The sequence below is a fragment of the Takifugu flavidus genome, chromosome 22 (assembly GCF_003711565.1).
Source record: "Takifugu flavidus isolate HTHZ2018 chromosome 22, ASM371156v2, whole genome shotgun sequence".
NCBI lineage: Eukaryota > Metazoa > Chordata > Actinopteri > Tetraodontiformes > Tetraodontidae > Takifugu > Takifugu flavidus.
Genome location: NC_079541.1, coordinates 7,586,969 through 7,599,624, shown reverse-complemented (window position 1 = coordinate 7,599,624; position 12,656 = coordinate 7,586,969). Strand labels below are relative to the sequence as shown.

The 12,656-nt window shown below is 46.1% G+C and overlaps 1 protein-coding gene across 19 annotated transcripts in view; it reads right to left on the bottom strand.

Annotated features, from left to right (window-relative positions):
• Positions 1–3,045: 3,045 nt before the first annotated feature.
• celf2 (cugbp, Elav-like family member 2) overlaps positions 3,046–12,656 on the bottom strand; it is a 121,596-nt gene continuing 111,985 nt past the window's right edge. For 7 of the 19 annotated variants that reach the window (XM_057022156.1, XM_057022168.1, XM_057022161.1 and 4 more), the window contains 5 exons: positions 12,487–12,612; positions 10,327–10,506; positions 9,727–9,870; positions 9,087–9,259; positions 3,046–7,290 (listed from right to left, as the gene is read on the bottom strand). In XM_057022156.1, the coding sequence (XP_056878136.1) occupies positions 9,132–9,259; positions 9,727–9,870; positions 10,327–10,506; positions 12,487–12,612 (578 nt within the window). In that variant the 3' untranslated portion in view covers positions 3,046–7,290; positions 9,087–9,131. Of the gene's footprint in view, positions 7,291–9,086; positions 9,260–9,726; positions 9,871–10,326; positions 10,525–12,486; positions 12,613–12,656 lie in introns of all 19 variants that reach the window. The other 12 variants (XM_057022155.1, XM_057022167.1, XM_057022160.1 and 9 more) reach the window with 2 other exon arrangements.

Sequence of the window (12,656 nt, the reverse complement as noted above, 5' to 3'; positions counted from 1 at the left end):
AGAAGTCCTCTATTTACATGAGGCGGCGTGCTGTTTGGAGAGAGCCGGGATTGAAGTTCCCCTGGCAAAACGCGGTGTTGACTGTGGAAGCTCACCTGATGCTCCCCAGGAAAGACGGTAAACACCACAGGCCATCATCAACTGGGACCAGCAAACAACCAGTGGAGGGATTTAGTGTGGGGAAAGTGGATGATTCGCAATGTTATGTTAAGCAAATCATCATAAAATACATTTTTCCTCGCTCTCCTTTCTTCAGTTTCTGGAAGCACTGGAGGCCGGAGAGGCTCCAGAACAAACGTTTACTGGTCGGGATCAGCTCAGACCTCCTCCTGGCTGGGGAGAAGTGACCTTGTGAGGGTTTGACCCCCTGCAGGACCTGAGAAGCTTCACTTCCCTCCGTCCCTCCAGAGACGGAGGCCGTTTCTTTTTAGGAGAACCTTCCTTTGACCTTCATGATCTCATATCAAGTTTGTTTTTCTTCCTACGCAAATGTCCTTTCTGCGCGTAAAAGAAAAGCTCCCGCATCGATCTGGGGTCGGTCCGGCGCCGCCGTGGTCTTTGGGCCGATTATCGACTTCCTCCAACAGTGTCAGACTCGGCTTAAGTCGCCTATCGATTTATTCCGTTCGCAGCCTGCTGCGTTTATTCATGCGACGCGTCCATCAGTCGTCAAGGGCGCCCGGTCTGAGGCGGGGGCCCGTCTGTGTTGTGATTAGCCACAATAAATCACAGGACACAACAAACACAGCTCGCCGTGCTAATGTCACGAATGTGGCGGCGTCCTGCTGATTTAAGGCCTGCTGGCGATGCGGCTACATCAGATTCCGAGGCACCGCCCACATTTCCCCCCAAGATGGAGACCCAGCTGAGCAGCAAACGGAGGGCTGTGATTGAGCTGCTTGTAATCAGAGCGGCTGCGGGGAGGAGCCGCCATGTTTCCTCACAGGCCGCGAGAACCACCGCCATTCAGAGCGGCTGTAAACAGGCGATTGGATCGTCACAGGGTGGCAGCGTGGTGCCGCGCTCGCCACCGCGGCCGCCTGGGGAACTCTGCTCTGCATAATTCCATATGATTATTTATTCAAACAAAGGGGGAATGAGTCAGTAAATTTCTTCAAAGGAAAACGCGCACAAAAACGTCAGAAATGTCTCGCAGGCCCTCCTTTGATCAGGCTGTAATTGAATTACCTGTGCGGCAAACGCAGGCTTTATTTTAGAGTTTCAGCCCCAAATGTTCAAGGAGAACTTTTAACTTTTAAGGACAAAGTTGAAACAGATGTTAACGATAAAAAAAGGAACATAATGAGCATATAACCTGATAAACTCAATAAATCAGAGATACGGCTCGGTGCTTCCTCAGGTTCCTCGTTTTAAATGATCCATAAAGGGGATTCAAATTGAAACCTTTGCTTCCTAAAGATTCGGATGATTTTGGATTAGAATCAGTTAACCAGCAGTGAAGTCAGCTGATACCTTCCAAACCTCGAGTCTTACAGATCTCATTCCAGAAACGTTCACCGGGTGTCTGCCGGACACCTAGTTATCCAGAAAATGACCTCCACCCCTTGACCTTTGACCCTTTCCGCGCTGAGGTTTACTTTCCCGTCTTTTCTCTGTGGAACAGAACGGTTCCTTGTTTTCTCGGAAAAGGTGGTGGATCAAAGAGAGCGAGGCCTTCGCTTTTCCCTGTAAACGCCGGCCTCCTGTTGGCTTCATTGATCTGCCATCACTGCTGTCTACCTCCCACTAAATAGCTGCGTATGATCGTGGGATCCTGTCGGTCCTTCGCTGTCCAGCATTTCAAGCCCGAATCATCCAAAAAATAGAAGTGGAAATCTTGGCGTTAGCGGCAGGAAGGACGGCGCCTTTCAGAGCTCAGAAGACTAAAATCAGCAAGGTCGTCTGCACGTTTGCCGCGACTAATTAAAATCAATAACCTAAAACAAAATCTTTGTCTTTGGGCGTCACCTGCTGCATCCAACTTACCTTCAGTCGTGAGGACGCCTCCTGACGCTCGTCTTCCTCCGGGCTTGGACGCCGTGTGCGCGATTGTGCATCAGGTCATCGTTTTAAATTGTTGCCCTGTGCATACTGTGCACGTTTGGGTGCGTTTGTATCTTATCCGTCAGTTCAAAATGGAGGAGACAGACTAAAAATATCATGGAAAATCTGAGCTGTAGATGTGGATTAAGCGCCAGATGCCGGCAGTAACGGCTCGAATCTGCAGGCCCGCGGCAGTTTGTTATCCTCGCCCGAACTCTAAAGAAAAAAATCAATTTTTAATAACTCACATGATGTCCCGGATACAATCTACAGCAGCTTCGATTAGATTTTAGACAATCACAGTTATCAGCCATCACAAACGGAAACAAAAGAAAAACCACCCAGATGTTTCAGCTGTTTAACCTTCTTTGACCTTTGACTTCTCTTTCCTCTCTAACGCAGGATGCAGTTGTGACGCTCAGACATTGGGGGGAGGGGGGGGGTGGAGGTGGATCAGACACAGAGTGGACAGACAAGAGGACAGGCTTCGCCCAGGACAGTGGACAGGGGAGGACACAGAGCTAGCTGTGTCCTCATGGGAGTTAGCCTCCGTACACCCAAACCGGGACAATTCCAGCAGCTCTTAAAGACAACAGCCGGAACATTAAATCAGGCTCCAGGGGGAAAACTCGGCATTCTGGGAAATGGAGAAATTTGCAGGGCGATAGCCGTTAAGATAATGTTAGCCTGAAGCAGACGGGACGGTGCAAATCTGCGTTCAACCCTGATTTTCCGTCTTTAGGCAATCGTCCAGCAACTTGGGCAACACAGTAATATACATACACACACTTTATGTATATTTACAGTGTTTGTGAGTCTGAATGGGTCAACCTGGTTAAAAAGAAAGAGAAACAACGACGACAACGACATGTGGAAACGGGAAAGAGTAAAAAAAAAAGAACGGGACTGTGAAGAAAGAGGGGGGAAGGAGAGCATGGCAGAGGGAGGTGAAGAAGCACAGCGGACGGCACTGGAACATAACAACACAGAGAGAGACGAGTATTAGGAAAAATGGTTTAATATAGGAGACAGAAGCAAAAAACTGCATCACACAAGAACATACGTTTACAAAAATAATTCTGACCGCTTCAGCTACACAGTTAGTTCACAGAGAAGGACAGAGAAACCGGAAAATCTAAACAGCTAAAAGAAAAAAAAAATTAATCAAAATCTAATTAGTTGATCTCTTTATTGAACTAATACATTAATCCACTCAAGGTGACTAAATACTTCTATTCCTTCTTTTTTTTCTAGAATTGTCTTATTGTGTAGACTGCAGGTTACAGGAGTCAAATGAAACTTACCGCTGTTGTACAGACAAACTTGCTAGAACGATTTCAACAACAGAAAAGAAAAAAGCTCCGACACTCGCCTACCCTCGTTTTTTTTGGAAGGGGGGGTTGAAAAAACAAAAAAAAGAGGGGCGGGGACAAAGCAAACAAACTAAAGAAACACTCAGTGAGGAAAAAGAAGAAATAAAGCCAAAGATCTCCTAGAAAATCTGATATCAAAAGCCAACTTCCTTGACGCCAGCTAGAAATCATACTCGGGGACCAGTCAGGGTCGGGCCACAGCACCAGGCCAGACAGCGTTGCTAAGATTTTTGTTGTTTCCTTTAATCTCCAGTATAAAAAATTCCACTGGTACAAAATGCATAAGTACAATCAGTTGTAGAAATAGGAAAGCCTGCATTTGTTGTACTCTTAAATCCCGCCCGTGACAGATTTCGAAGTGTTGTCAAACAAACATACATCACACAGGATCCACTGAAATGACTTTGGCTTCTCTCGAGACAGATACTACTGAAAACCTCTAAATCTGAGCAAAGGAAGAAAAAAGAAAAGAGGAGGAAACAAACGGAAAGTCATAGCTTCATTTCTACAGACGAGCTCTTTTTACGGCACAGAAAGAGAGAACACACAGAAAGTTCTTAAAAAAACGGACATAAGCCATAATGCAAAGAAACTACAAGTTCTTTTTTTTTGTTCTTTAGTTTTTGTTGTTTGATAAATAGCACTTAAGATAATTAAGAAAGAAGGAGAACAGAGAAGTGAACAGTGACAAGATAGAAAGATTACGACGAGCACGGGCGACGACAGCCCCTGAGGTGAGCCGCTCCGCACAAACTCCGCCTCCTCCGCCCACGTTTGTGCTTCGACACCGAAGGAAAGACGGAAAGACGAGACTCTCCGGACAAACGAGATGAGCTTTTGGCGACTTTACGATGTGCTTTCAAACGCTTCTGGGTTGCGTGAACGACAAACGGCAGATTTGTTTTGTTTTCCTCCATCTCGGCGGGATTCGGTTCGGGACGTCTTTGACGGGCCTGTGTGGTTCTGTCTGCCGATGCTAACGGTCTGCACGGCTAACGACAGGATTCGACGTGACAACTGGTGAAACTGGTGCAGCTGCTGGTCAGGAAACATGTGTGAACGACGACCAGACTCCCGCTGTCCCACAGGTAGCTATGGCTGTTGGTGGCGCGGCTAATCCCGCGGCGCGGCTAGTCCCGCGGCTAATCCAGAAAGGTAAAGTCTTCTTTCCTCCCTTGATGAGATCAGATAAAGTTATCTTGGGACATGACCCTTCCTCTGACGTCTCGCTGCTCACTCGCTCCACCGTGAGGACAAACGGCCGTTTGGGCCTGAAGGGGGCGACGTTTACTGCACACGAACACGAAGCGATGCCGCCGCCCACGTGACTGACGACATGTTCACTCTGGAATACTGATATGACGCTCCCTGGTTAAGGCGACTGGTGAGCTTCTGTAGAAAATAATGCTGCGTTTTTCTTCTTCCGTCATTTGTTTATTTTTTTGCAGAGCGTAAACTTTCAGGGAGGGGGCAGCTGAACTGACTGACACCACGCTGTGCCATGTAAACGGCTCGACTATGAAAATTCACACACTTTGGCATTTAAACACGATTTTGGCCCACTTAACCAGACGATGCACGTATGAAAACAAAAGTGAAACCTGTCGAGTGCCTCGGCCCTTCCTCTTTCCCAGCCGCTCACACATGCAGCGATGGAGACTTTAGGCTAATAGAAGAATCACTGTCCCGTTCCGAAGAAGAACCGAGTTTAAGTGTGCTATTGATCTGTGTTCATTCTAATCTTTTCCCATCTGTCCCTACTGCGTATTCAGCAAAGTACTCGAGCAAACCTACTTAGTTACATTCCGCCACTGCATGTGTGCTTTTCCCGCGATCCCAGCGCTAAAGCTAGCGTGTTTGTGTTGAGGTAATAAACGACGTAATGAGCGTGAGGACGCAATTCAAGCCCCAAAACAGAGGGTTTACAGGAAATAAGGCTTCGCGTAGTCCTCCCCGGAACAACAATCACAACCGTCACGTGACCAAGCCGCCTGCGTCTGAGTTTGCGCGAGATGCTAATTGAGAAGTGCAAAGAGTCGTGGTAAGGCTTCGATGAGCAAAACGGCCGTGCGATGGCTAAAATATCACTGCGTGACTGTGGAGCGTGTGAAGGGCGCCGGCGGGTTCTGTCGAGGCGTTTCACCCTCAGAGGCTCTCGCGCACGACAAAGGAAACTGTGAGGTCTGCACGAGAATGTGTGTGTGCATGTATATAGATATATATATATGACACATGGGCACTTTTTTACATTTTCACAAAGAAAAAAAAGCAAACATGACATTTTCAGGCAACAAGACCACAGAATAGCAAGTTAACAAACTCTTTTTTTAAATCTAGATTTTAAATATGAGGGATCCATACAAAACACTTATAATAAAATACCCATGTTATCAAATAATTTCACAAGAAGTACACTGACGCGCTAGGCAGGAAGTACCTTCAGAATTTGGCACTAAACTCCACTGATCTTTTTTTCTTTATAAGACATTTTGCTGAACAACAAAACACACCTAAATATTGTTTCCCACGAGAGAAATAAAATTATGACATTGATGCTTCACAAGCTGACATTTTATATATATATTTATAGATATATTTATATTTATATATATTTTTAAGAATTTCATATAGCTAATTAACCAACAAGAAATTTAGCAAATAGGGACTCCTTAAAAGAAGAAAAATAAAGAGAATCAAACCCCAGAATGTAACTATTATAGTCATGTGAAAGGCTTCGTCTATTGTTCAAGTAAACTGATTTTTTAGTCTTCTCTTGAAAAACACATGAGGACATTTAAGACCGTTAGACTTCTGATGAAACCACAACTAAACTCACGAGAAGCACCGACGTTAACGCAGGTTACAGGTATCGTAGTACGTTGTTTTTTTCTTTTTCTTCCTCTATACATTTAAACAGTAGAAAATATAGGTCATTTCATGTGCATTTAAACCACGGATTGTCTATCTGTGAGTCAGTTCAGCAAAAGGTGACACAAGTAGGTAGCATTTCTCCCACCCGAGCAGGGCAAATGTCTCTTATTTTTTCGTTTTTTACCTTTAAACTACTCTAGAAAAAGTGGTTCTATATATAGACTTTGAATGAGAAACGGAGCCACTTAAAATGGCTTTATCAAAAAACTTTACACTGCCTGAAAAATGTAAAAACCACCAGAGAGCTCCCACAGTCCAATGTTGATCAGACAGTTTTTTTGAGTCAAAACTATTTGGAAGTAGTCTTATATCTCAGAGGAACTGGCGTGGGCCGCTTCTGGCCCCGCCCTCCTCCCGCCCCCTCGCAGGCGCCAGAAGCGAGACCCCGCGCCAATTCCTGCGGTGAACGTTCAAGTTTACTTCAAATGAAGAAGAAAAGAAAGCAAAAACCAAAGAGGAGATGTACAGAATGAAAATCACGTTGCCACTTTTTCTCCAAAAAAAATAAAAATCTCAGTCTTTTGATTATTTATGTCTTTTTTTGTTGTTTTTCGTATGAATGCAGCTTGTGTCTTTTTCACATTGATTCTTTTTTTTCCATTTGTTTACACACCCCCTCCCTCATTGCCTCATTCCGCCCCCCTCCCGCCCAAAAAAAAAATCCTCCTGGAGAGAATCGATCCCAATGAGGTCACATGCATAAAAAAGGACAAAAACAAAAACTGGAGAACGTCAGTAGGTGGCAGTGGAGGAGAACCAGTTATGATCAGGTGAGCTGGAAAAAGACATCAGAAAAAAACTAAAATGACGAGACGTGGGGAAGGGGAGGGGACGTTGACACTTTATCGCTTTAAGTTTTTTTGTTTTGTTTTGTTTTTGTTTGGGACGCCACGGAGACATGCTAGGCAAGCGATGAGCTAACAGGCATGGAGGATGGGTTGTTCTAAAAGGGGGAAAGAAAAAACAGAGGAGAGGAGAGAGTTAACACACAGGAGAGCCAGAGCACCACACCACTACAGCATTTCAGTCCAAAATCAACAACACAAACAACAACAGCAACAACAGCAACACACCGGAAGAACAGCTAACGCCCGTCGCTTCCCTTAGCTTTTTTGTTTTTTGATTTTTTTTGGCTTTCATTATTACGTGATGGAACGTTTAAGGTATAAACAGGCAACACACACTTTCACACACGGATAACAGAGAACACCCAAAGCTTGATCCATCAGAGCCCAGATGGATGGGAGAAAATAGCTTTTCTTTTTTTTAGGGGGCGGGGAGGAAGGGTGGGTCCTTTTCAGCTTTTTCGGAGCAAAATTTGGGGGCGGTGCTTACGGACAAACAAACGTAAACAAGAAACACTGAAAATGAGAATCCCAAATACGTAAGAATTGCCAGGAAAAAACAAAAAAAAGGGCGGAAAGTCGACATTTGAGGAAGTAGTCCCACTACAGATGGAGAGAGAGGGAGAGTGGTGAGAGGAGAGGCGGATGAATGCATGAAGGGCACACGGGAGGTGTGTGTGAGCGCATGAATACCAGGAGGAGCGCTCCGTCGCAAAAAACATGACAAGAGAAGCCAATTTCACGAGACTCTTCCACAGATGGGGGGGGGGTCTACTTTATGATAAACTTTATAGGAGTCCAATAAATTAACGATAGGCAATAAATAAAATCCTTTTTTTTTTTTTTTTAATCTGAGGCAGTAAAAATGCTGTATAAAAATATAACTGCTTTTTTACAAATAAAATTTACAGGCCTGTGGCGTAACATACTTGAATGATTTTTTCCCCCCCTCACAAACATCAAGTATCGTCAGTAACCACCTTAAACTCTTTTTTTTTTAAATAATTAGAATGACGTCCTTCAGATTCCGGATTGTTTTTTTTCCGTTTTTTCTGATGATCTGCATGCTGTCGTATCATTTAACAACAAACACCAATGTGATCTGACCCAAAAGTTGGTGCTAATTATGTTTTTTTGTTTTTTTCTAAAGAGAAATAATAATGACAATTTAAAAAAAACACTTCTTCGTTTCCCATAAATATTAAGACTGGACTGGTGGACTGATTCTAACCTAAAGAGGCCACTGTTTTTGACGTTTTATTCTGTTTTTGCAGCCTTTGCTCCCGGGTTGCCAGCAGGCGTAGAGGGGTTTTTAGAGAAGCAGCGGCAGCCTGCAACCAACACCGCGGAGGCCAAAGGTCAAATGTGCATATCTGCGTGTGTCAAAAAAAAAAAGAAAAGGAAAAAAAAAGAAATTGTCGAGCGGAAGAAGAACAAAAATCGCGATGGCTCCTTTGTCTTTACGTCAGCTCTGACTGTAGCTTGTGCTCCAAAAAATATAAATTACCACGAATAATTGAAAAGGTAAAAAGAAAAACCTTTAAATAAAGTTTTGCTTTGTAAAAAAGCTACCCGAGATAGCTACTTCCTTCCGTTGTTAAAAAAAGAGAAGAACGCACAAAGAAATGGCGGAAATGGAAGAGTGTTCATGTGTGTCAAAACTCATTCAGAATAAATAATAAAGCTAACATAAACAAACAAATTTAAAAATAATCTGATTTTTTTTTTTTTAAAAAAGGCATGTGTCTCCCTCAGGGTGGTTGAAGGTCATCTACCCCTCCCTCCCCACATCTCCCCAATCCCTCCCAACAGGATGTCCCCCTGCAGAGGCCCGTGGCTCTTTTATTCTCATTCATTTTCACTTTTATTTTTTTTTTGGGGGGGGGGGACTTACCCTAGCAGTGCTAACATGGGGAGCAGACAGAGCCTAGTGCTAAGATCAGTATGGTTTGCTGTCGTTCTTGGAGCGCTTCAGCTGCACCTTCAGCCGCTTCATGCCGATCTGGAAGCCGTTCATCGCCTGGATGGCTGCCTGTGCCGACACTGGATTGTCATAGCTGACGAAGCCTGTAGGGGGCGGCAAACCCAGAGAAGAGAGTGTGAAAAACAAGCTAACAGGGAATGGCGAATACATGAAAACCGCTGGTTGGCTGCTCGTGTTTATCTGAAGAGCCAGTATTTATGTAAAACAGCTACACCTAAATGCCGTTATGATAAATGTAGGCTGCAGAACTGAAGCAGAAAAAAAACACCTAATGTTGCAGCGGCGCTTAACAATAACAGTGGATGAAACTTTAATGACTCCTGGAGGGAACAAAACACGACCACAGCGAAGCCACGAAGGCGTTGCCGAGGCGACACTTCCATCATGGATTGTGAAAGTTAAATCCCACATTAGGGAGCAGATATTCTGGCTTCTCAAGCTGTGGTTGCTGAAGCTGAGCTGCCTGTTTCATTTTAATCATGTGACCTGGGCTGTCCGGTTAGCTGTTTAACAGTGAAGCGAGCGGCCGTGCGTCTGCGTCCTTTCTTACCGAAGCACTTGCTAAGGTTTGTCTGTTTGTCGATGAAGACTTTGGCAGAAACCACGTTTCCGAAAGGCATGAACATCTGGAGAATGTCCTGGTCTCCGAACTCCTGCGGCAGGTGGTAGATGAACAGGTTGGCACCTTCAGGACCTGGAGGAGCGGAAGAGGAGAGTTTCAGGTCAGAGCGCCGACACCGTTAGACTGAAGCCCCCCCACAGCTGTGGAATGCTGCATGTGAAAGCGCTTGATTTCACTCTTTTATTGCCATTTTCTCTCCTTTTCTACATTTATTCTGACAGCTCAGTGTTGGGTCGGAAGGCGGTTTTTATCAGATCTTTGCCTCCCCCGAGGGCGTCGCCCTCCTGGATGGATGTTCAAAGAAAGCGTCTTTACAAATGAAACAAAAACAGCATGCGGCTCCGCTTCTGTATGCTATTCACTGTGGCCACGCGGCCATTTTGCATCATAAAAAAAACAGAACCAAATGGAATTTAACTGAATTTAACACCATGAGCCCAAGCACATTTGCGTGTGGGAATTTTAGCCGCTAAATCAATGAAATGAAGCAGGACCATCATTTTGTGCAAGAATTAATGAGTTCCTGACCTTCTTTCTGGCTGCCGGCAGCCCCTTGCTGCTGCAGCAGCGACTGGCTGTAGAGGGTGGGCAGCGCGGCGGCGGCGTACTGCTGGATCCCTGAGTAGGCCTGCGTCAGCGCATCCATGGTGCCCGCCGTCCCGTTGGTGAGCCCTGCGCCACCCAGGCCTCCGTTTAGAGCCGCCATACCTGAGAGCATTTGAGCAACTTTACATAAAACCCAACAATAAAGAAAGAAGAACGCACTTACTCATTAGCGCTCCCATTGAAGTTTGTGTTTATCCACACAAACACACACAGACGGCGACGCCACAGTGGACGCACGTCACGCACGGGAGACGCAGGACGAACGGACAGTTTAACGGTAAAGTGCAGTTATGAGTGTAGCTGATGACAGCCAGAGCTGCACACACGGAGACACCGGAAACACCAGAAAACACACATGTGGCTGCTGACGGGGGTGTGGCTAAGGGGGCGTGGTCAGAGGGGCGTGGCTAAAGAGGCCAGCTCATCTCCAGCTTTGTTTGACCCCATGAAAACTAAACTTTAGTTGAGCTGTGATGCTTAATTGTGTGTGTGTGTGTGTGTGTGTGTGTGTGTGGGGGGGGTGGCGGCTCTGGTTGAAAAAGTGAGGGGACAGCAGTAACACTCATTAGCTGCGTGTAACATCTTAATATCGCGGCGGAGGGCAACTTGTCTGTGGGGGTCTGACATTGACTCGGCGTCCTGTCGGCTCGCCGTCAGACACAGTGAAATAAATTATCACCCCCGACTCCGGATTATAGGTCACTCATTTATTCAGGAATAATTGCACCGCTGACCTTTGAGATTTAATTAAGGGCCTAGATGTGTTTAAATGAGGGCTGCCGGTGGTGGGCGGAGGGACACGGCGGAGACGAGTTCTCCAGGGTGGGATGTAAAATGGCCGTCTCTGTTTTGAGAGGCGACTGAGGTTTTCTGCACCTGCGTGGATGCGTGTGTGATTTACACCGAAGACACGGTTATTCCTGTCCGGGAACGGAAAAGGTCAGGGGGAAAAGAATGCAGCGGCGCAGCAACGCGCCTGCAGTCACGGCGCTGATTAAGATCTCAGCCCGTCTTGCCGGAGGTCAAAGGCAGGACAAGGAGGACGCCGCGGTCCAAACCCGCCACGTGTGACTCGACCAGCTCTCAGGGCAACACGACTGTCGCCTCCAAAATTTAAACACGGTTCTGTAATTTGATTCTGTAGTTTTTGCTGCACGTTCTTTTCTTTCCGGCGGCGACAGAAAGCAAAACAAGACGGCGAAAAATGGGCGACGACATCAACAGACGATGGCGACAGCAGCACGCCAGCTCTGCCCTGATGGCACCGCAGCACTCAAGCATCACCCTGGACGCTACCAGGAAGCAGATGGATGGAGGATGGGAGGATGGAAGGTGGCCAGAGGAGGTCAGGAGGTGGAGATCAGAGATTTCTATATCAAGAGGCTGAAACAGGGAGGCGACCAAATCCACAGATTTTTCCCTCCATCTCATTAGAACATTAGATTTAATGAAACTAAATTCATCCTAGACTTAAGGCTATTTGTTAAAATTTAGAAATTATCGTAAAGTAATGCAGATAAACGGCCCTTCAAGATGGCCAATGTAGTGAGACGCCCTCTAAATGACCCTGCAGGAAGGCTAATGTGGTGAAATGCCCTCTAAAATGCCCCACGGTAAGACTGAAGTGGTAAAATACCCTCTAAAATGCCCTGCGGCTGCACAGTTGCTGCTGTGTAATGTGCTGTTCCACACTGAATGTGACAGGTGCCATTTTCACTCTCTTGCAGCTGCCTATCAACAGCACTTTACCACATTTAAAAGATCTTTTGTGGAAGAAAACCTCTTTCAGAGACGCTTCCTGGAAGACAGCCTTCAGGGTTAACCTCTCCCATGTGTGCTCCTTTTAGAAAGAATTGCACCAAATCTTTTTTTAATAAAAGTCTGAATCGGTTTAACTGAACATGTGGGTTTAGCGGCACATTTGTCAGAGGCTACAATTAAATGCCATTATAAACGTGAATAAACGACCACGTGCACGGACCTTTGTGGTCGAGCACGTGTCTCCCTGCACCGCCTCGCTCTGAGTCTGAGGATGGCGTGAGATGAGAAGGTGGAGTGGCTGATGACAGGATGAATACTCACTGTTGATGCTACCTGCAAGTGCATTTATGTTGTTCAGGCCCACTGTGGCGCCCGCCAGGCCCTGCAGGGTGCCCAGCGATGTCAGAGAGTTCATGGCGCCGGCGTTGGAGCTGGCCGTGGTGCCGGCTGGTCGAGCGGGACGGGAGAGGGAGGAGGGGAGGAGACCAAGA